The sequence below is a fragment of the Papio anubis genome, chromosome 4 (assembly GCF_008728515.1).
Source record: "Papio anubis isolate 15944 chromosome 4, Panubis1.0, whole genome shotgun sequence".
Taxonomy (NCBI): Eukaryota; Metazoa; Chordata; class Mammalia; order Primates; family Cercopithecidae; genus Papio; species Papio anubis.
The window spans coordinates 19891648-19915384 of NC_044979.1; the positions used below are offsets into that span (position 1 = coordinate 19891648).

At 45.1% G+C, this 23737-nt stretch overlaps 1 protein-coding gene across 3 annotated transcripts in view; it reads left to right on the forward strand.

Moving 5' to 3' along the window:
* Window positions 1-23737, forward strand: part of ATP6V0A4 (ATPase H+ transporting V0 subunit a4) — a 91408-nt gene that overhangs the window by 24975 nt on the left and 42696 nt on the right. For all 3 annotated transcript variants that reach the window (XM_009203949.3, XM_009203950.3, XM_009203948.2), the window contains 9 exons: window positions 1475-1608; window positions 3456-3534; window positions 3831-3925; window positions 10137-10262; window positions 10728-10822; window positions 13290-13416; window positions 16614-16696; window positions 17388-17481; window positions 20622-20834. In XM_009203949.3, the coding sequence (XP_009202213.1) occupies window positions 1492-1608; window positions 3456-3534; window positions 3831-3925; window positions 10137-10262; window positions 10728-10822; window positions 13290-13416; window positions 16614-16696; window positions 17388-17481; window positions 20622-20834 (1029 nt within the window). In that variant the 5' untranslated portion in view covers window positions 1475-1491. The remainder of the gene's footprint in view (window positions 1-1474; window positions 1609-3455; window positions 3535-3830; window positions 3926-10136; window positions 10263-10727; window positions 10823-13289; window positions 13417-16613; window positions 16697-17387; window positions 17482-20621; window positions 20835-23737) is intronic.

Below are 23737 nucleotides of genomic sequence, written 5' to 3' on the forward strand. Positions count from 1 at the left end.
CCCGTTCCCTGGCTGTGTATGCTCTGTGCGGGCTGGTGATGATGGCTTCAAGATCATCTCCCAGTTTCACGGTTAAACTTTGGACATGCATCTGTTGAGTATGGTGGATGTTTTAATCTATTTCAGTCTAGATGTTTGAGATTCCCCTTTCAGGAGTGTGAGTCTTAGTCTTTTTTTTTAATCAGCAGTGTCAATACACACTTATGACTGTATGGTGGAACTGTGTCTTGCAGGTCAGTTTTGGCTAACCAAACTCACACCATTCCCCTGCCCCACTTACCCATGGGCATCCTTCTTCCATATACAGGACGTACAGATTTATTTTATTCCTGCTGACTGCACAGGGCTCTGTTATATCACAGTTTATTTAATCATTTCCCTTTTGATGGATATCTAGGTTACAGCCATTTACTATAATTATTACATACAATGCTATAAGAACTGTTCTTGTTCCTCTGTTTCTCCATACATATCCAGGTCTGTCTGGATAAATAGCAGTGGACATCTTGATTTGTGGGTATGAGGGATATAAGATTTGATAGACATTGATAAATTGCTCTCTGAAAAAGCTACAAAGAATTTACACATTAACATTGGATATACCCAACGGGCATATGGATTACCAAACCTCGTTCTGATGACAAAAACTATTTTTCCTGACTAGGGAAATTGAGGACAAAGTATTCTGGAATCCAGAGTTGGTTGTGATACCCAGGACTGAGTTCTGGAGTGACACTCTAGTACATGAAAGGGCCTGTTTTCTCATACCATCCACAACTCGAGTCTTTAGTCATATTTTAAAATATTTTGCCAGCTAAGAGCAGTGGCTCATGCCTGTATCCCAGCACTTTGGGAGACCAGAGTGGGAGGATCACTTGAGTCCAGGAGTTCAATACCAGCCTGGGCAACACAACAAGACTCCATCTCAACAAAAAAATAAAAAAAAACAGCCAGGTGTGGTGGTGCACACCTGTAGTCCCAGCTACATAGGAGGCTGAGGCAGGAGGATCGCTTGAGCCCAGGAGATTGAGGCTGCAGTGAGTCGTGTTTGTGCCACTGCACTCTAGCCTGAATGACAGAGCAAGATTCTGTCTCAAAAATAAAGTATAGTATTTTGCCAGTCTGACGGAGGGCATAAAGTGCTATCTTGTTTTTGTTTATATTTTTAGAATCAGGATAGCCGGGCATCCTGGTACACACCTGTAGTCCCAGCTATTCAGGAGGCTGAGATGGGTGGATTACTTGAGCCTGGGAGGTTGAGGCTGCAGTGAGCCAAAATTGCACCACTGCATTCCAGCCCGGGGCAACAGAGTGAGACCTCGTTTCAAAAAAAAAAAAAAGTCTCCTGAAATCAGAAGTGATTCCTAATGCATTTTTTCCCTGTTAGATTTTAATTTAACTTAAAAATTTCATCCTAAGGTTTTCACACATTTATTACCTTAAATACTAATCTCTTTTTCTTTTTCTCCTGTAGACCGAAGCTGGGCCAAGATGGCGTCTGTGTTTCGAAGCGAGGAGATGTGTTTGTCACAACTGTTTCTCCAGGTGGAAGCTGCATATTGCTGTGTGGCTGAGCTTGGAGAGCTTGGATTGGTTCAGTTCAAAGATGTAGGTACTGAGTTCTTTGGAGATAAGAGGAAGGCAGGGGTAGGAGTAGATAACTCTTGCAGAGCACTTCTTTATGGTGAACAATAACCATTTTGTAGGGAGAGGAGCCGTGAGCTGGAATCGACGAAATTCTTTAGTTTCAGTGCTTCTGGCTAGGATTTGTCATGACCAGGCAGGTCATTCAAGAGCATGTTCTCCCTCCCTCCATGCCTGTCTCCTCTATAGGAATGTCTTGAAGCTCTAATGCAATCACTACATGTTAGATGTCATTGAATTTTTTTTCTCTTGTGTAGTGTCTTCAAACATTGTATATAGCCAATGGGCATGTAGGTTACCAAACCTTGTTCTGACCATAAAAACTATTTTTCCTGACTAGACAGGCTGAGGACAAAGTATTTTGGATTCCAGAGTTGGTTGTAATACCCGGAATTGAGTTCCGGAGTGATATTCTACAGTTAGACCGTCTTGAGTATGACACTGGGGTATCATTTCCCAGGGGCAGTTTAGACCCTCATCAAGCTCTTAGTCTAATTTAGAAAACCAGCCCTTCTTTACTTCTTCACTAAGGTCAAGGTCAGAGCTAAGCTCCTGCGGGGAAGGATCACATCGTGTTCTTCACATCCCTAGTTCTTCACACAGGACCTCATATGAGGCAGGTCCTCAATAACATTTATTGAGCTGAGCTGACAGTAGAAGTTTTGTTGATGACTGTGATATGTTACATGGAGCTGTGCAGTCTTCAAGGTGTGGTCGTTTTTATGGCCGCATTGAGGATTTTGAGGCTCATTTGGATAGCCAAGGCAGAGAAATAAGGTAAACTTAGATGAGGGTGGACTTCCTTCCTTCTTTCTTTTCTTTTCCTTTCTTTTTTCTTTACCTTTCTTTTCTTTTTTGAGGCAGATATATTATTTGAAAATACTTTCTCCCATGCTGTGGGTTTTTCCACTTTCTATTAAGAAAGTGAAAGGATGCTATTAAGTATCCTTTGATGCACAAAAGTTTTAAATTTTGATTAAGTCAATTTTTTTTTTTTTTTTTTTTTTTGGAGACAGGGTCTCGCTGTGTAACCCAGGCTGGAGTGCTGTGGCATAATTGTGGCTCACTGTAGCCTCGACCTCCCAGGCTCAAGCTATCCTTCTACCTCAGCCCCCTGAGTAGCTGGGACTATAAGTGCACGCCACCATGTTTGGTTAATTTTGTAATTTTTTGTAGAGACAAGGTCTCAAGTGATCCACCAGCCTCGACCTCCCAAATTGTTGGGATTACAGGCCTGAGCCACTGCACCTGGCCAGGACTTTGTTTCTTTTAGAAACGGGAGGGTGAAAGTTGAAGCATTTGGGGGATTGAGTATAAGAACACCAAGGTATGTTTTGCTTGTAACTGGCCTGTCTTGTGCATGGAAGCATCTATTCCTAAGAGAATTCCAGCAACATTCTCTAGTACTAAAAAGATAAAATAACCAAAAGGGGGCTTGGCACAGTGGCTCACGCCTGTAACCCCAGCACTTTGGGAGGCTGAGGTGGGCGGATCACCTTAGGTCAGAAGCTCAAGACCAGCCTGGCCAACATGGTGAAACCCCATCAATTTTGTACTACAAATACAAAAATTAGTAGTCGGTCATGGTAATGGGTGCCTGTAATCCCAGCTACTCGGGAGGCTGAGGCAGAAGAATTACTTGAACCCAGGAGGCGGAGGTTGCAGTGAGCTGAGACTGCACCATTGCCCTCCTTGTCACCTGGGTGACAAGATTGAAACTCAAAAAAAAAAAAAAAAAAACAAAAAAAACCCCAAAAGGAATCTATTGGCAACTGTTGCTACTAATGTGTGTCTTGTGATTCCTCCCCCAGTTAAATATGAATGTGAACAGCTTTCAAAGGAAATTTGTGAATGAAGTCAGAAGGTGTGAATCACTGGAGAGAATCCTCCGTAAGCCAATTTTTTTTTTTTTTGCTTACTGTTCAAATGTGAACTGGCAAGGGGGTCAATAGTTTGCAGGACTTAATTAACGAATGTGTCCCTGTTTGCAATACTTTTTGAGGTGGTCCCAGAGGCCCACCTGGAGGGAATGGGGGAAGTAGGGGTGGGATCCAGGTGCTGTGGCAGCTCCTAGGACGATTCAGGTAGCTGAGCTGAGTGAAAGGCACACGCCTTGCTTGACCTCATTTCTTAGTTACGAGAAAACACAATCACCTTGCGGTTTCTGGTGGGCTTTCATTCTTCAGGTTTTCTGGAAGACGAGATGCAAAATGAGATTGCAGTTCAGTTGCCTGAGAAAAGCCCACTGACCCCGCTCCCACGGGAAATGATTACCCTGGAGGTAGGTTCTCCATTTTGCTGGCCTCCCCAGGTAAGGACAGTAATGAAGCCTGTCTCCTTGAAGGCCCTGAGAGCCACTTGCAGGTCCCGTACCTGGTTGCTGAAGGCAGGGGGACAGGCTTGCATGGTCGTCTCCTTCTCAGGGTTACAGCCCCAGGAAAATCCCAGTGTGCAGTTTTTAGAGCCACACCTGCTGATCTGGAGACAGCTGTTTTCCTTTCTCAGCGTAGCCCTAGGGAAGCTTAGCCTACTTGGAGGAGTTGATTGCTCTTGTGGGCCTTTGATTCTTACAGGCAGCCAGTCTTGTCTGCGGGGTGCCACTGAATGGGCTGAGTGTGGGTATAAGGGGATGTTTTCTAATTCTCTGTCTGGTGGGAAGCAGATGAGTTGGATCCACTCTAGATGGAGGCTGCTTCTCTGACTGGCTTCTGTAGGTAAACTGGCAGAAGACTGCAGTTTTCAAGCACATTTCAGCTGATGGGACTCTCCCTCTTTCCTTCTCTATTTCCTTCCCCTTCTGTCTTTTATAAAAAACACTGAATACTGGCTGGGTGCAGTAGCTCACCCCTGTAATACCACCACTTTGGGAGGCCGAGGCAGGCGGATCACGAGGTCAGGAGTTCGAGACCAGCCTGGCCAACATGGTGAAACCCTGTCTCTACTAAATATACAAAAATTAGCCGGGGGTGGTGGTTACATGCCTGTAATCCCAGCTACTTGGGAGGTTGAGGCACGAGAATTGCTTGAGTCCGGGATGCAGAGGTGGCAGTGAGCTGAGATTGTGCCACTGCACTCCAGCCTGGGCGGCAGAGCGAGACTCCATCTCAAAAACAAACAAACAAAAAACAAAAAAAAACCCCACTGAATATCTGCCACGTGCAAGGTACCTTAGAGAGAAATAAACATGATGCTGCCCTCCAAAGGCTTATAGAGCAGATGGTGGGGACAGGGATGAGGGGCAGGGCTGGGAGAGGAAGTAAAGAGGTAGGCAGAGCCAGACCATGGAGGACCCTGGGGAACTTAATTGAAAAAGCAGGTATTTCATCCTTGGTGGTGGAACAGCTCATTCAAGGCGTGGGCAGGTAGGCAAAGCTTCACCGAGCTGAGCCTTTTCTCTGGCTGGTTTTTATTTTTGTTTTTTAAGATAACTTCAAATTCTTGAAAATTTCAAAGCCATCAGTGGTATAAATCTTGACACTCACATATTAGATTGTCACATCTTCTAGAAAATATTTTGGACCTTATCATGTTTTTTTGAGATGGAGTCTTGCTCTGTTGCCTAGGCTGGAGTGCAGTGGTGTGATCTCGGCTCACTGCAACCTTTGCCTCCTGGGCTCAAGCGATTCTCCTGCCTTAGCCTCCCAAGCAGCTGGGATTACAGGCATGCACCACCATACCCAGCTAATTTTTGTATTTTTAGTAGGGGGGGGGGGGTTTCACCATGTTGTCCAGGCTGGTCTTGAACTCCTGACCTCAGGTGATCCACCCGCCTCGGTCTCCCAAAGTGCTGGGATTACAGGCGTGAGCCACCTCACCTGGCCTGTTTATTGATTTTTTTACTATATTACAAATTAAAATGGAAAAGTATGTAAAATATTTATGTGTTAATTCACTTGAAAGTAACAATAATGTCTCATTACATGCTAACATTTTTAAACTGAAAAATGAAATGTGTGTGTTTTTTTTTAAAAAAACACTTTCATGAGAAGGGTGGCATTGTTTGTGAATTTTTGAAGTGCTTGGCTAATAGAAGACAGCTTGTTTCTCACACCTGCTTCTACTTTAAATCTGTTGGTGATGTGCTGTTTTTATTGAAGTAGAGGAAGATAATCCAGCCTTACACAGATAAGTGGTGGGAAAAAAGAGGAATATTTTAATAGCCTTTTCAAATAATTGTGGATATTCTTTTTTGATATTACACTGAAACTTGACAAGCATAGAGCCTGTCTTGATTTTGTTAAACAGGTAACATGTGCTGCTTTTGTTTTCAAACTGAGTTGGCTGTAGTACCTTAAAAAAGTAATTCATCCAACTGGGTTTAGTTTTGGCTGACTTCAACCATGCCAAGGCACACACATTTTCAAGTTTCACCATCTTAAGTTTAAAAGATTCAATTTTGACTGATATTAATAAGCTTTTCTGGGTGGGGAGAGCTAACATTTGAGTGGATAGCCCTTTTTATTTTGTTGTGAAATTTATTGTTTTGGGCTATATTGTTTATCTTTTATCTCTTTGGTAAGGGTGTCTCTTAGATGGATTTAAAAAATATATAGTGGCTCACGCCTGTAATCCCAGCACTTTGGGAAGCCAAAGCGGGTGTATTGCTTGAGGTCAGGAGTTCGAGACCAGCCTGACTAACATCGTGAAACCCCATCTCTATTGAAAATACAAAAATATTAGCCAGGTGTGGTGGTGCATGCCTGTAATCCCAGCTACTCCAGAGGCTGAGGCAGGAGAATTGTTTGAACCCAGGAGGGGGAGGTTGCAGGAAACCCAGATCACACTACTGCACTCCAGCCTGGGTGACAGAGCGAGACTGTGTCTCAAAAAAAAAAAAAAAAAAAAAAAAAGCATGATATTTTAAGGTGTTAAAGCTCTACATTCATAAATTTGTGGGAACAGATAAGGGGAAATCAGATGTGTGCACAAGTCTTTCCTTAGTGTTTTTCTTCTGAATGTTATTTGCTGTAAAAAGGAAATTAAAACAGCACCAGGGCTGGGCGATGCCTGTAATCCCAACACTTTGGGAGGCCAAGGCAGGAGGATTGCTTGAGCTCAGGAGTTTGAGACCAGTCTGCCCAACATAATGAGACTCTGTCTCCACAAGAAAATGAAAAAAATCAGCTGGGTGTGGTGGTGTGCACCTGTGGTCCCAGCTACGTGGGAGGCTGAGGCAAGAGAATGGCTACCAGAAGGTCGAGGCTGCAGTAAGCTGTGTTCACACCACTGTACCCTAGCCTGGGCGACAGAGTGAGACCCTCTCTCAAAAAAAACAAAAACAAAACCCACCAGCATAAAAGTAGGAGAGTAATATATTTTACCATTCATTGCTCACTGGGATTGATTTGTTGATTGATTGATTTGACTAATCCTGCAGTTAGCTATGTTGCCCCAACATTGCTAGAGAGTCGAATCCTTTGGCAAGAGTACACCAATGGCTCTGGGCCCCTGCCTTGTCCAGTTTCTAAAGAGGCTTTTATAACAGTCCTAGAGGAAATACTAATTCAGGGGGGAAGAAAAAAACCAGCATCCCAGCAGAAATTGCCCTGACTTTTCCTTGTTTTCAGGCTTTATTCTCATGCAGCTATACTTTTATATAATTATATATCCGTTGTGTATGGTAATGGCAGCATTATTTTTATGGCATCATTAAGTGGATAGAGGAAATGATTGGGAAATGAAGATTTACTTTTCCCCCCAACTTTGTGTCATTATATTCAGTATTCAAAATTCAAGGTAATGGCTGTCTCCGAGAGGGGTGGGAATGGAGTGAAACTGAAGCTGGATGATGGGTGGATGAGATTCTCTCTGCTTCTCTGTGTTTGAAATTTTCCATAGTAATTCAATTTTATCTGATACTAAGCATTTCAGGGAGAGCTAACATTTACAGGATTATCATTTATTGTTTTTAAAAAAATCTGTTTGTGCCAGGCGCAGTGACTCATGGCTGTAATCCCAGCACTTTGGGAGGCCGAGGTGGGTGGATCACTTGAGGTCAGGAGATCAAGACTAGCCTGGCCAATATGGTGAAACCCTGTCTCTACTAAAAATACAAAAAAATTAGCTGGGCCTGGTGGCGCGCGCCTGTAATCCCAGCTACTTGGGAGGCTGAGGAAAGAGAATCGCTTGAACCCCGAGAGGTGGAGGTTGCAGTGAGCCAAGATCGTGCCACTGCACTCCAGCCTGGGTGACAGAGTAAGACTTTGTCTTAAAAACAAAATCAAAACACAAAAACAACTCTGTTAACAGTGTCTTTTAGATGGATTGAAAACTAGCATGATAATCTCTTCTTTAATTGGTGACCTTAATCCATTTCCATTTATTGTGATTTCTGATTCACTGGCTTTTTTGGTTATTAGTCGTTTTGTTTTTTACTTCCCTTCCCTTTCCTGTCTTTCTGTAATACCTGCCAACCCTTCCCCACTACCCCTTCGTGTGCAAGCTGTAGATGACAGTTACACTTAACACTTCAAGACACATATTCACTAAATTTTTCTCATAATATTTGCTACTGGTTCAATTATCACCCCTTTGTGGATATATGTCCTTTTTTTACCTGATAGCCTTTAAGGTTTTGTCTTTATTCTAGAGTTTCACTCCTGTGTGTTTCAGTGTGAATTTGTTATTGCTTTTGTTAAACATTAAATTGAATTAGTAGAATTTTTTTTTTTTTTTAAGACAGTCTCTCACTCTGTTGCCCAGGCTGGACTGTAGTGGCGCCATCTCGGCTCACTGCAAGCTCCGCCTCTTGGGTTCACGCCATTCTCCTGCCTCAGCCTCCCAAGTAGCTGGGACTACAGGCACCCACCACCACATCTGGCTAATTTTTTGTGTTTTTAGTAGAGATGGGGTTTCACTGTGTTAGTCAGGATGATCTCGATCTCCTGACCTCGTCATCTGCCCGCCTCAGCCTCCCAAAGTGTTGGGATTGCAGGCGTGAGCCACCGCGCCTGGCTAAATTAGTAGAATTTTTATGAAACATGTAAGGTATAAAAAGTAAGGATCAGCACACACCATGTGTCTGTTGTCCTGTGTAAGATAACGGTACCCATAGGGACATTCATAAAAACCTGTGTGCCCCTCCTCACCCCTCCTCCATCTCCTTTCCCCTCTTCCCTTCCAGATCATCATTATCCTCACTTTTGTATTTTTCTTTATTTCTTCATAGTTTTATTACATATTTATTTTTCTAAATAACATATGGTATAGCTTTACATGTTAAAAATTTTTATCTAAATGGAACTATATTGTTTATTCTTCTGCAACTTGCTATTTCATCATTTCATATATATATTACATACATATACATATATGTGTGTGTGTGTGTATATATATATATTTTTTCTTTTTTTTTTTTTGAGACAGAGTCTAAAAAAAAGCTTCTTCACCCAGGTAGGAGTGCAGTGGTACGATCTCTGCTTACTATAACTTCCGCCTCCCGGGTTCATGCCATTCTCCTGCCTCAGCCTCCCGAGTAGCTGGGACTACAGGCATGTGCCACCAGGCCCGGCTAATTTCTGTATTTTTAGTAGAAACGGGGTTTCACCATGTTGGCCAGGCTGGTCTTGAACTTCTGACCTCAAGTGATCCACTAGCCTCAGCCTCCCAAAGTGCTGGGATTACAGGCTGAGCCACCGTGCCAGACCCATCATTTTCTATTTTAAGACTCCATATTATTTCTTGTTTCTCAAGTTATTTTTATTATTATTTATTTTTTTGAAATGGAGTCTTGCTCTCTCGCCCAGGCTAGAGTGCAGGGGCATGATCTTGGCTCACCACAGCTTCTGCCTCCCGGGTTCAAGCAACTCTCCTGCCTCGGCCTCCTGAGTAGCTAGGATTATAGGCACACGCCACAATCCCTGGCTAATCTTTCTATTTTTGGTAGAGAGAGGGTTTCTTTTTTTTTTTTTTTTTTTTTTTTTGAGACAGAGTCTTGCTCTGTTGCCCAGGCTGGAGTGCAGTGGTGTGATCTCGGCTCACTGCAACCTCTGCCTCCTGGGTTCACACCATTCTCCTGCCTCAGCCTCCCGAGTAGCTGGGACTACAGGTGCCCGCCACCACGCCCGGCTAATTTTTTGTATTTTTAGTAGACATGGGGTTTCACTGTGTTAGCCAGGATGGTCTTGATCTCCTCACCTTGTGATCCACCCACCTCGGCCTCCCAAAGTGCTGGGATTACAGGCGTGAGCCACTGCACCCAGCCTGGCCTAGTGTTTTAAATGAGGAGAGGCATGATTTGCCAAAATATCTTGACTTCTCCATGAAGTGGCCATCCACTCCTCCAAGTACTTCCTAATCCTATCATTTGGTGATGGAACTCTTAAGAGAGTGTGCATGTGTGCGTGTGTGTCTGTGTGTGTGTGTATTAGGGTCTGCAATCATGTTATGTGCTGATTCCTTTGATTTTTTTTAAGTCATCTGTTGTGGGTAATGTATTTCAGGAATGTCATAGCACTTTCTGTCGGCTTACCTTCTTTTTCCTTCCTGCATAGACTGTTCTAGAAAAACTGGAAGGAGAGTTACAGGAAGCCAACCAGAACCAGCAGGCCTTGAAAAAAAGCTTCCTAGAACTGACGGAACTGAAATACCTCCTGAAGAAAACCCAGGACTTCTTTGAGGTGGTCACGTGGGGATGATTTACTAAAGGGCCCGTTCCTCAGAACCTCAAATTTCCATTTCGGAAACTGGCTGGCCTGGGATCTGAGTAAATCACTCTGTTTCTGTTCCATGGCTGGGCTATTGGTGAGGGCGGGGGAGTATTTTGGGTGGAATAATTGTAGTGCTAGTTGAATTGAAGGGAAAAATATTATGGTGCTAAGTAAAATGTATGTGCTGAAAATGGCTCGGGCAGAAAGAGAAGTCAGAACCAAGCACAGCAGTTGGTTTGAGAAGTTTTCGGGTTTTGGTAGGAAGAGACCAGGGAAGCTTTTTGATCTGTCCCGGAGCACTCTGTTTTCTGACTTCTGTTAACTTTTTGTGGAAAATTAAAGCTTCACTAAAACCAGAGAAAATCTTGAGGTGTGGGTGCCTTTTGAGTTTCCCTAAATATATTTAAATGAAAATCATAGTGCTTTGACTTTCAGACGGAGACCAATTTAGCTGATGATTTCTTTACCGAGGACACTTCTGGCCTCCTGGAGTTGAAAGCGGTGCCTGCACATATGACCGGAAAGTTGGGGTTAGTGTAACTCTTCTGTGTAGGTGGGTTCCTGGTCCTGGCGTGTGATTTCTGAGTGAGTGAATGAATGGGTGAACAAATAGCCACTGGAATGGTGACTGTTTCCCATGGATACAAAGCCTCTGCCGGGGATAGACCCATGTGTAACTTACTAGGTTGGTGGAGTCGGAAGTGGTGTCAGCTTCTTGTTAGTGGCGACACTAACCTCCTTGAGCCTGAAGACTGCAATGTTTATATTGCTCCCCCATGGGAAACTGTGGGGATTGTTGTTCAGATGAGTTATCACAACTCTTCCCTGGCGTTGGAACCAGACTATGGGACATATGTTTTTCCTTTCTCTTTAAAGTACTATTTTGGGGGTTGGGCGTGGTGGTTCACACCTGTAATCCCAGCACTTTGGGAGGCTGAGGTGGGTGGATCACTTGAGGTCAGGAGTTTGAAACCAGCCTAGCCAACATAGTGAAACCCCCATCTCTACTAAAAATACAAAATTAGCTGGGCATGTTTGCACACACCTGTAATACCAGTTACTGAGGAAGTTGAGGCAGGAGAATTACTTGAACCCTGGAAGCAGAGGTTGCAGTGAGCCAAGATCATGCCACTGAACTCCAGCCTGGGCAACAGAGCAAGACTCCAGCTCAAAAAAATAAAATAAAATATTACTTTGATAATAAAATGCATTTGGAGTTTGAATTTTTATTTTTTATTTTTATTTTTTGAGATGGAGTCTCTATCTGTTGCCCAGGCTGGAGTGCAGTGATGCGATCTCGGCTCACTTCAAGCTCTGCCTCCCAGGTTCACACCGTTCTCCTGCCTCAGCCTCCTGAGTAGCTGGGACTACAGGCGCATGCCACCCAGCTAATTTTTTTGTGTTTTTAGTAGAGACGGAGTTTCACCGTGTTAGCCAGCATGGTCTCGATTTCCTGACCTTGTGATCTACCCGCCTTGGCCTCCCAAAGTGCTGGGATTACAGGTGTGAACCACTGCGCCCAGCCTGAATTTTTATTTGTATTTTTTTGACACGGGGTCTCGCTCTGTTGCCCAGGCTGGAGTGCAAAGGTGCAATCATAGCTCACTGCAGCCTTGACCTCCCAGGCTCAAGTAATCTTCTTACCTCTGCCTTGCGAGTAGCTGGACCACAGGCATGCACCATGATGTCAGGCTAATTTTTTAAAAATTTTTTAATAAAGATGAGACCTTGCTGTGTTGCCCAGGATACATTTTTAAATGTAATTAGAAATGGGGGCCAGATGTGGTGGCTCATGCCTGTAATCCCAACACTTTGGGAAGCTGAGGCAGGAGGATCACTTGAGGCCAGGAGTTTGAGACCAGCCTGGGCACTGTCTAAAAAAAAGTTTTTTAATAAAAAAAAAAAGAAATGGGATAGTTATGCAATCAAGTTATTTCCAAGAAGCAGTAATATGATGTGTTATAGCCATGAAAATAATGTGGCGATTCCAAGTGGTAGGATTTTGTTCAGTGCCTAAGTGAAATTGATGCATTTTAAAGCATTTCTGAAAGTTGTGAGTTTGGGATTTATGATTTTTTTATTCAATATGTATTTGAGGGCCTGATATTTGAGGCACCAGGCATTGAATTTGAAATGAAAATAAAAATATTTATTAGAAATGTTTGATCAGAAGGTAATACAGGATTAATGTACATTTAAAGTAATAAGCCAGTGAAAGTCACTGGTTAACATGAAAAGTTTAGGTCAGCAGTTATCTACATCCTTGGATAATGGAAAAAACAGATAAAAATAGACGTCAATATATGTTTCCCTCTTAGTATTAAAATATTTTTGGAAAAACACATAGAGACCACTGTTGAATATTTGCTACCATTAGCTACAATGCTATCGATGAATGGTCTATCATATTCTTTTCTTTTTTTTTTTTTTTTTTGAGACTGAGTTTCACTCTTTTGCCCAGGCTGGAGTGCAATGGCGTGATCTTGGCTCACTGCAGCCTCCGCCTCCCAGGTTCAAGTGATTTTCCTGCCTCAGCCTCCTGAGTAGCTGGGATCACAGGTGCGCGCCACCATATGTGACTAATTTTGTATTTTTCAGTGGAGATGAGGTTTCACCATGTTAGCCAGGCTGTTCTCAAACTCCTGGCCTCAGGTGATCTGCCCACCTTGGCCTCCCAAAGTGCTGGGATTACAGGTATGAGCCTCTGCGCCCGGCCGGTCTATCATATTCTTAATTGCAGTTAGTGATGATATGGTATTGGAATGATTAAGAAAACTTCAAGATATCAAAAAACCAGGAGGTCAGAGGGACTTAGGGCAAGTCGGGGCTGGATGCGGGCTGGCCTTGGGACCCCTGTCGGTAGAGCTGTGTCTGGGTTCCTCCTGCTCATAGAGTGAATGGCCCTTCCTTTCATGGTGCGTCTTCATATCCTGCAGGGCCTTCTCTCTGCACCCCAATCCCTGTGCCTCAGGAATGTCTTCCCTTCTGGCTGCCTAGGTTCATAGCTGGTGTGATCAACAGGGAGAGGATGGCTTCCTTTGAGCGGCTGCTGTGGCGAATTTGCCGAGGAAACGTGTACTTGAAGTTCAGTGAGATGGACGCCCCTCTGGAGGATCCTGTCACGGTGGGAACCTCAGGCTGCGAGAACTTTCTCTGAGACTTCCCATAGCCCTCACCAGAAGCGCTTCATTCTCCCAAAACACGGGGGGTCTTTAGTTTGATGAGACTAATATCTGTTTCCTTTCTTTCTCCTTTTTTTCCTTCCCTTTTACTTTGTTCCTTTTTAAAAAATATATATTTGAAAGGTCAGTTCAAGGGCTGATTCTTATCAATACCTCATAATTGGTTCATTCTTCCCAGAGACATAGCTATACTTTTCTCTAGAACTTAGTTATGCGAGTACTATCCTAGGCGGCAGCTGTGTCTTACAGAACTGAGAACTGATTGAAGTCAGCTTCTCAAGCTTCAGTGTGCACGTGAGCATAGAGATCACCTGGGGATCTTGTTAAAATGCAAATTCCAGACCAAGCATGGTGGCTCATGCCTGTAATCCCAGCACTTTGGGAGGCCAAGGTGGGAGGATCGTTTGAGGTCAGCGGGTCAAGACCAGCCTGGGCAACATAGCAAGACAACAGCTCTACAAAAAATAAAAAAAAGTTACCCAGATGTGGTGGCACACGCCAGTAGTCCCAGCTACTTAGTAAGCTGAGGTGGGAGGACAGCTTGAACCCAGGAGGTCAAGGCTGCAGTGAGCTATGATCACGCCACTGCACTCCAGCCTGGGAAACAGAGTGAGACCCTGTCTCAAAAAAAAAAAAGGCTGGACACGGTCGCTCATGCCTGTAATCCCAGCATTTTGGGACGCCAAGGTGGGCAGATCACCTGAGGTCAGGAGTTTAAGACCATCCTGGCCAACATGGTGAAACCCCATCTCTACTAAAAATATTAAAATTAGCCAGGCGCGGTGGTGCACACCTGTAGTCCCAGCTACTTGCGAGGCTGAGGCAGGAGAATCGCTGGTACCCCAGAGGTGGAGGTTGCAGTGAGCTAAGATTGCGCCACCGTATTCCAGCCTGGGTGACAGAGCAAGACTCCCTCAAAAAAAAAAAAAAAAAGATTCTGAGTCGGTGGGTCTGTGTGGAGCTTGAGACTCTGCAGTTCTTACAACTCCCAGAGAATGCTGATTATATATTTGCCAATAGATCCCACACTTCAAACAACAAGGCTTTGAGGGGGCTCAGCCCTGAGTGCCATACAGTTGTTGCTGTGAATTCAGTCGGCTTTTGCTGTCTCACCTTCCAGTTCGTATTTAATCCACTTACTCTTTAATTCCAAGAAGCTAGGCTTATTTCTGAGCGTCTATCATCTTTTTCAGATTAGAAGCTAAAAAAATTAATTGTAATAAAAAAATTCATTTTGATGAAAAACAACTTTAAAATAAATGAAATTTAAAATAAGAAAGATTATGAAAAAAAATGAGAAGCCCCGTCATCACTCTAATGTCTTCATTTGTATTTTGCCTCTTGTACTATTTTCTCTATAGCCATAGACAGGTGTAATTTTATATGATTATTATATACACAGAAATAATTTTTTTCTCCTCTTTGTTTTGCCTAATGTGAGATCCCTCCCCATATGACTGTGCATCCCTTATAAAGATTTTTTTTTTTAATTTGACATTGAATCATCACTTTTTATAATCCTGTTTTGACATATAACAGTCATGGTGGGAGAGAAAGTAAAAGCATCTGGAAAAAGATGAGCGTGGACACCAAAGGTCACCAAAGGGAAGTCATGAGATTAGAGCAGATTCCTGATTCTGGTGGATCAGGAGAAAAGAAAACTTAAGAGACTCAGAAAAGGACCAGGGTAGACTCCACAGGTAGAGAAACCTTTTGGAAATAAAGTAACGCAGCAGCTCTGAAAATCCTAAAACACCGCCACCTGCTCCTGTAAGGAAATGCCAAAGACAGGATTCATTTTGATAGTGGTTTAAGGGATACCTCATGTGTCCACTCAGTTGATGTGACATTACCTATCTGTTTTGGACACTTTATTTCTAATTTTTCTCCAGAATGTAGACACCATGATGAGCATCTTTATGCATGTGGATTTTTATTTGCTTTTGAATTACTTCCATAATAAACAAGTTCAAGGAAAATAGGATTGCTGGCTTAAAGGGTGTGGGGATTTTAATGACACCTGATGGGGCCCAACAAATGGCCTTTCAGTGACTTTTCTGATTCCGGTGCCTTGAATAGTGTGTGATGAGTCTGTTGGATTTGTCATAACTTTTCCAACAATAGGTTTTGTTTTTGTTTTGGGGGGTTTCTTTGAGACAGGGTCTCACTCTGTCATCCAGGCTGGAGTACAGTAGTATGATCATGACTCACTGTAGCCTGAACTTCCTAGGCTCAAACAACCCTCCCACCTCAGCCTCCCTGGTAGCTGGGACCGCAGGTGAGCACCACCACGCTCGGCTGATTCTTGTATTTTTTGTAGAGATGGGGTTTTACCATGTTGCCCAGGCTGGTGTTGAACCCCTGGGCTCAGGCAATCCACCCACCTTAGCCTCCCAAAGTGCTGGGATTACAGGTGTGAGCTATTGCACCCGGCCTGGGTTTTGTAATTTTACCTTTACCCTCTCAAACTAAATGAGAATGAAAGAATGCATTGTTTCCGCTCGTATTTCTTTGCTTGCAGTAAGAGTTAAACATTTGCATGTCTGCTTGTGGAAAACATCTTCCTTTCTTGTGAATTGTCCAACTTGGACTTGACAAGTGTGATCTAAGCAGCAGTCTTATGGCACACAAGCAACTGTGTGAGTCAAAAAATCTGAGCAACTGTATGTATGAGTCAAAAACTGGGCATGGCTTTACCTTTGTTAAATATCAAACACCTACTCATCCCCAAAATGTCAGTGTTGTGTGTTAATTGACTCTGGTGAGCCAGTTTATCAGCCAGCTATATTCGTTTTAGGCCTTGCAATATTCTCTTCCGAATGTTTTCTTGTTTATTATCACATCTCTTAAGTGTGGGGCTTAGAGCTGAATATAAGGTCTGGCTGTGGTCCAACCAGCGTCGGGAACAGGGAGCTTGTCACCTTAAGGCTGCATCAGCCTCTGTGAGGTCTTGGATGGCCTTGCTCTCAACTGTGGGCTATGAACTTAGAGGAACTGGGAAAGTTACGGTTTCCCAGTTTTAAATTTATGAATTGTGTAAGCCTAAAAACAGGACTTTACATTTCTCTCTGTTATGTTTTAACCAGAAAGAAACCCCCTTCTTTTTCTTTTCTTTTTTTAACTTATTCTGATTTTCCAGAAAGAAGAAATTCAGAAGAACATATTCATCATATTTTACCAAGGAGAGCAGCTCAGGCAGAAAATCAAGAAGATCTGCGATGGGTAAGAGGGAGTGAAGGGCTGTTTCTTCAGTGATTTGGACCAGGATTGGGTAAAGAGATCTGCAGTGCCAAACACACGCGACTGTGGCTTCTAGAGGTCAGTAAGGCTGTAGAATAACTTTCTCACATAAAAGTCAGCCCCAACTGATTTTTAATAGTTGTGAGAATATGAATAGGAGAACTTGAATACGCAAAATGTGAGGGGAACTAAAAGCGGACACGTTCCCCATTTCAGTCTATTCCATCTGAGACTTTTCATTAACTGCTGAAGAGTGAGCCAACTGCATGGCTAACTTGTTTGGGATTTTACAGAATCATGTTACGTGTAGCTCTGTAGAAGCAGAAATGACGCAGTGCAGAGGGTATTAATGCATTAAAGAGGATATTCATACATTACTAGATTCTAAAAGCAAGAGGCAATTCCAGCCTGCAGTCTTATTTACCTAACAACTCACGGGTTTTATGGTTTGAATGAAGCTCATTCGTATAAAAGAACTGCAGCCTCAATTCACAGCACAAGTGACGTACTGGGGAACCCTGATGACTGGGACTCCTTTTCCAGTGGCCAAAGATGCAGTTATTCTAGGATAGGTTGGCCATCTAAAGTCAGCAAACGATGTCTTAGCAGAAAAGGGGGTGCAGAATGCTTTGCAGCAAGAACCCACCTGTGTCCCTTGGAATATATTAAACAGGTTTCGAGCCACTGTCTACCCTTGTCCAGAGCCTGCGGTGGAGCGCAGAGAGATGTTGGAGAGCGTCAACGTGAGGCTGGAAGATTTAATCACCGTGAGTGAGGGGTTCGGGCGCATGGTCTGATGGAGGGCTGCCTCTGCTGTTTTCATACAAGCCCTGCCCCCCAGGGCCCTCACTGTGAGGCTGGCTGGAATGCTGGCTATGCCTTTCTGGTTGTGGCTGTGGAAGATTTCACAACTGGGAAACTGTTTGATAAGCTAGCGGGAACGATGCTGTGTCTTAAGAATGCTTTGCCCAGGCTCAGATTTGACCACAGCCCTAGTCAGCCTTCAGGTGGTCACCCCGATCTGATAAAAGACACCCTTTATTGCCAGCCTCGGCCTAGACGGAATCTATGATCTAACCACCCAGCCAATTAAGTTGAACAACCAGTTTGACCGATTATTTTCCCACTGAATTGCCCGGTTGTTTAAGCTGACGGGTTAATTCTGTAAAAACAGTGAGTCTGGTTTCACCACGTGAACATTCATTCATCCCAAACTCATTGTCTTTGTGAAGTCTGTCACCATCCAGGGTGACACTCAACACGCTTATGATCAGAACGCTTTCTTCAATCACAGCAGCTTTGAAAGTCATCACTGAAAGCAGCTTGGCCTCCCTCAGCTGGCAGACTCTCGTCAGTGCGAGAGTTCAACAGAACTTTTGGTTGTGATGAAAGAGTCATGTGGCCTGCGCCGTCTAACGCTGCAGTCACCAGCCACATGTGGCTATTGAGTCCTTGAAACATGGCTAGTGACACTAAGTCATTTAGTTTTTATTTTTATTTTTATTTTTTTTTGAGACAGAGTCTCGCTCTGTCACCCAGGCTGGAGTGCAGTGGCCAGATCTCAGCTCACTGCAAGCTCCGCCTCCCGGGTTTACGCCATTCTCCTGCCTCAGCCTCCCGAGTAGCTGGGACTACAGGCGCCCGCCACCTCGCCCGGCTGGTTTTTTGTATTTTTTTTAGTAGAGACGGGGTTTCACCGTGCTAGCCAGGCTGGTCTCGATCTCCTGACCTCGTGATCCACCCATCTCGGCCTCCCAAAGTGCTGGGATTACAGACTTGAGCCACTGCGCCTGGCCTTATTTTTAATTTTAATTCAATTTAAATTTTAGGGCTGGGTGCGGTGGCTCATGCCTGTAATCCCAGCACTTTGGGAAGCTGAGGTAGGTGGATCACTTGAGGTCAGCAGTTCAAGACCAGCCTGACCAAACTGGTGAAACCCCATCTCTATTAAAAATACAAAAATTAGTCAGGCATTACCTGTAGTCTAGTCCCAGTTACTCGGGAGGCTGAGGCAGGAGAATTGTTTGAACCTGAGAGACAAAGGTTTCAGTGAGGCAAGATCACGCCACTGCACTCCAGCCTGGGCAACAAAGCGAGACTCCATCTCAAAATAAAATAAAAGGAAATAAAATAAATAAAATTTAGTAGCTGCATGTGGCTATGGTAGAAGTCAACTCAGTTTTAGACTCTGGACAAGTATGTTAAGAAATTAGATATGTGCGTCTTTCAAAACCCTTAGGCTAGCAGACAACTTTAATTTTCCAGAAAATCTGTGTTTATTTATTTTTTTTTTTGAGACAGAGTTTTGTTCTTGTTGCCCAGGCTGGAGTGCAGTGGTGCAGTCTTGGCAACCTCTGCCTCCCGGGTTCAAGCAACTCACCTGCCTCAGCCTCCCAAGTAGCTGGGATTACAAGCATGCGCCACCATGCCCAGGCTGATTTTGTATTTTCAGTAGAGATGGGGTTTCTCCATGTTGGTCAGGCTGGTCTCAAACTCCCGACCTCAGGTGATCCACCCGCCTCGGCCTCCCAAAGTGCTGGGATTACAGGCGTGAGCCACTGCGCCCAGCCTGTGTTTAATGTTTTAATCCTCTCCATTCCTTCTTTGTCACTTGTGAAGAACGCTGTTTCGCCTGAAGCCATTGAAGTCCTTTCCTCCCAGTACACCATGCTTGATTTTATGAAAATGTCATGAGGAGAATGGAAAAGAAATTCTGCTAACTGTGTGCTTACATTTAGTATGACGGGGGCTTCAGGTGGTCCCAGCTGAGCACCTTCTACAGGGGCAGCTTTCTCCTTTGGTTCAGTCCCTGCCAAAGATGAATCTTAGGCACTATCTGATCCCGAGGCATTTAATTCGGGCTGCGCTCTTTGAGGTTTCTGAAAGTCTCATCTGTGCTGAGGTGCTTTTGTCTCCTGGAAATCCCCAGGCCAGGTGGCATTATATTGCTAAGTGACAGGTAGTATTGGCTTGTGAGACACTTCAGTGGGCCTCATGGCTCTCATTAATCTTAGAGCCACCATGTGTCTCTTACAGTGTGTCTCTTACAGAGGCCATGCGTACTGAAAAAGATTACCTTGTTTGTTGCATCATCAAAACATAAAAATGATTTCCATTAAATAAATTCTGTGTGGGCCCAGTTGTCCATTCATTCCTTCATTTGTTCACTTGTCATGTATTGGAGGGATTATGTATGTAAAGCGTTGTGGTAGATGTAGGAGTCTCTTAGGGTTGCTCAAACAAATTACTGCAACCTGGGTGGCTTAAGACAATAGGGATTTATTCTGTGGCGGTTCTGGAGGCCAGAGGTCTGAAATCAAGGCGTCAGCAGGGCCGTGCTCCCTCCGAAGACCTGAAGGCAGCCGAAGACCTGAAGGCAGCCGCTCCTTGCCTCTCCCCGGCTCTGGTGCCATGGGCCATCCTCCGCATTCCTTGGCTCGCAGGTGCCTCCTTCAATTTCTGCCTCCGTTGTCATGTGGTATTCTTCCCTGTGTGCCTCCGTGTCCCTGTTTCTTATAGGGACAGTGGTCATATGGAATTAGGGCCCATTGGAATGCAGTATGACCTCATCTTAACCTGATTCCACCTACAGAGACCCTCTTTCCAAAAAGGCCATATTCACAGATCTCAGAATTTAGGACTCTTTTACGTGGACAGTTCAACCCATAAGAATAGGACAATGAGGAATTTAGAAGAAAAGGAAAATACAATCTCTGCCTAAGGGTTTTAGCCTCGAGGAGGGGAGATAAACTGCTCAGGAGAGTTAAAGGCCAGGTGACAGCCACAGGTCAGAGGAGCCTTCTCAGAGCAGAGGAAGCTGCTGTGGCCTGTGGCCCTCCATTTTCGGCACATTGTCAAACAGCTCTGTGAAGGTTCTCTGTTTTCCTGCGTGTTGTTTCTTGTATAGGTCATAACACAAACAGAGTCTCACCGCCAGCGCCTGCTGCAGGAAGCTGCTGCCAACTGGCACTCCTGGCTCATCAAGGTGCAGAAGATGAAGGCCGTGTACCACATCCTGAACATGTGCAACATCGACGTCACCCAGCAGTGTGTCATCGCCGAGATCTGGTTCCCGGTGGCAGATGCCACACGTATCAAGAGGGCACTGGAGCAAGGCATGGTGTGTGGCAAGTGGAGCCGGGGGGGGGGGGGTCTGATGAGTCAGCCCCGTCTGCTGGGCTCTCAGAGGGTGTCGGCCTCATGGGCAACATGAACTCAAGTGACTGGGTGGTAGGATTGCTTCTTTCATCTTTGTGTCTTCAGTGCTTAACCCCGCTCGAGGACATAAAAGAAATTCCTTCGTTTTTTCAGTGTTTGACAGTTGGTCACCATTTTTTGATCTTTGGTGAGTACACACTGAGCCTTTTTTTTTTTTTTTTTTTTTTTTTTAGACGGAGTCTCACTCTGTAGCCCAGGCTGTTGTGCAGTGGCACAATCTTGGCTCACTGCAACCTCCGCCTCCCGGGTTCAAGCGATTCTCCTGCCTCAGCCTCCTGAGTAGCTGGGATTACAGGTGTTCACTACCACATCCAGCAAATTTTTGTATTTTTGGTACAGATGGGGTTTCACCATGTTGGCCGGGCTGGTCTTAAACTCCTGACCCCAGGTGATTCGCCTTGCCTGCCTCGACCTCCCAAAGTGCTAAGATTACAGGTGTGAGCCATCATGCCTGACCATACTGTGCATTCATGTGCCAGTGTCTCAGCTAGACTATGGTTCGGAGGGGGGGGTGTCTTTTTTTTTTTTCTTATTAAAGATGGGGATCTCGCTATGATGCCCAGGCTGGAGTGCAGGGCTGTTCACAGGCATGGGCATACTGCCCTACAGCCTCAAACTCCTGGGCTCAGTTGATCCTCCCGTCTCAGCCTCCCAAGTGGCTAGAACTACAGGCACACACCACCATGCCCAGCTCTACTCTGCTAGAGTGTAAATACTAAGTGTTACCTCATGGAGGTTATAGTCTAGCTGGAAAGACAAATAACCAAGCACCTATAATAAGAGCCAAAATATGTAGATTGCTTGCTGTGTGCCAGCAATGCGCTAAGCACTCTGTCCTTGTTGAGTTCTTACCACCCCCTCCATTCATTCCTTAGACATTCCCTGTGTACTAGGAATGGATCTAGGGCTTATGCACTGGCAGGCCAAGGCTCTGCTTTGATAGACATTCTAGAAAGGGACACGGAGGTATGTCCGTGACTAATGAGACTTCAAGCAGTGATGAGTGGTGGGCAGGAAACCAAGCAGGGGACAGTGAGGGGCGGGATGGGGAGAGGGGGCTTGTTCTGATCACGTTATTCACCCCATTGAAGGAGGGCCCCCCCTCTTCCCGAAATAGTACAAGATGGCTGAACACATTACCCCGACACTGGACAGACGGGCTTGACAGCTGTTTTTAGTCACTCGTCCTCAGAGCTCAGGGGAGAACACCGCATGCCATGTGGGCCACACAGGGCTTGCCCTCGGGAACTGTGCTTGGGAGCAAAGTGAACCAGCAGGGCCGGTGGGAGGCAGGCTCTGCAGTGAATGAGGGTGAGGTGACCTTTGGTTCCTGCAGAAGGATGTGATTAGCTTGTTTGAATGATTTCACGGGGTGGCACGAGTGAAACCATTAGGTTGAGGACTGGGTGGCATGCAGCTGGTTCAGCTGATGGGGAACTAGCTGGGTGGGAAGCCTGCCCTACTAGCTGGGTGGCATATCTGGTGATGGCAGATCTCGTGGTATCTGAAGAAGCCCCCTCTAAGCAGGCAGCTGGGAAGATTGGGGGCGGGAGGAATGGTTTTCAGATAGAGGGATCTGAAGGTAAAGGCCTTGTAGTAGGAATGGAGTAGAAGGTGGGGGCTTTCTTTATCCCCTTTGTACAGATAAAGAAATGGAGGCACAGGAAGTAGAAGTAACCTGACCACAGTCCTATACCCAGGAGGCAGGATTTGAATACAGAAACTGTTCCTCATGCACTCCCATGTCCCCACATCATGGTCCAAAAACCACCTAAATGGGGCACTTAAAAAGCGTTTCAACCAGGCCGGGCAGGGCAGGGGTGCATCCTGGAGGAAGTGATGCGTGCACAGAACGGTAGGAGGCTGGCCAGGGAGCAGGTGAAGGGAGGTGGGGCGGGGTGGGGCCTCCCGAAGGCAGCGGAGGATTGAAGCTGGGATGATGAGCACTCGTCCAGCTGGTGTCAGATCCCACTGGATGTGCAGATGGCAAGTGCTGTTGGGCGTGCGGTGGCTGTACGGTTCCTGGACAGGGAGCGCTTGGAATTGTTAAGACTCAAGTAGGTAGAATGGATGCAGTGGCTCATGCCTGTAATACCAGCACTTTGGGAGGCTGAGGCGGGAGGATCGTTTGAGCCTAGGAGTTCAAGACCAGCGTGTGCAAAATAGCATTGCATGGCTGTAGTCCCAGCTATTCAGGAGGCTGAGGCGGGAGGATTGCTTGAGCCTAGGAGTCTGAGGCTGTAGTGAGCTATGATCATGTTACTGCACTCTAGCCTTGGACTTCCTGTCTCAGGAAGAAAAAAAAGAAAAAGAAAAAAGACTTGAGCAAGTGGAGAAGAGAGGTGGCTAGTGTAGACATGGCCAGTTTCCATGGGGAAGTGTGGGGAGGGGTGAAGGTGTAAATGGAGGATTAAGGCATATTGTTAAGTAGTCTTGATCACAAGACTAAAGAGTTTTGATTTCATTCTTTAGGCTATAGGCAGCCTTTGAAGATTTTAAAGCTGGAGAATAACATGAGTAAGATAGTGCTTTTTGTTAGTTGTATTAAAAGAATGCTTGAGCAATCTGGGCGTTAGATAAATGGAGAGGGGAGAGGCTGGCAGAGACGCTGAGGCTTGGAGCTAGGGTGAGCTGTGGGAATCGGAGGAAGGATTCTGAAGGGGGAATTAGCAAGCTTTGGTGGGTGATCGACTGACTGAAACCAGAGAAGGGACAAATCCGTGATTCCAAGATTCTAGGAATCCGGGAGAATTGAGGCTCTGCTGAAGGGGTAAGAGTTTGTGGAGGGGACCTGGCTCTGCGGCA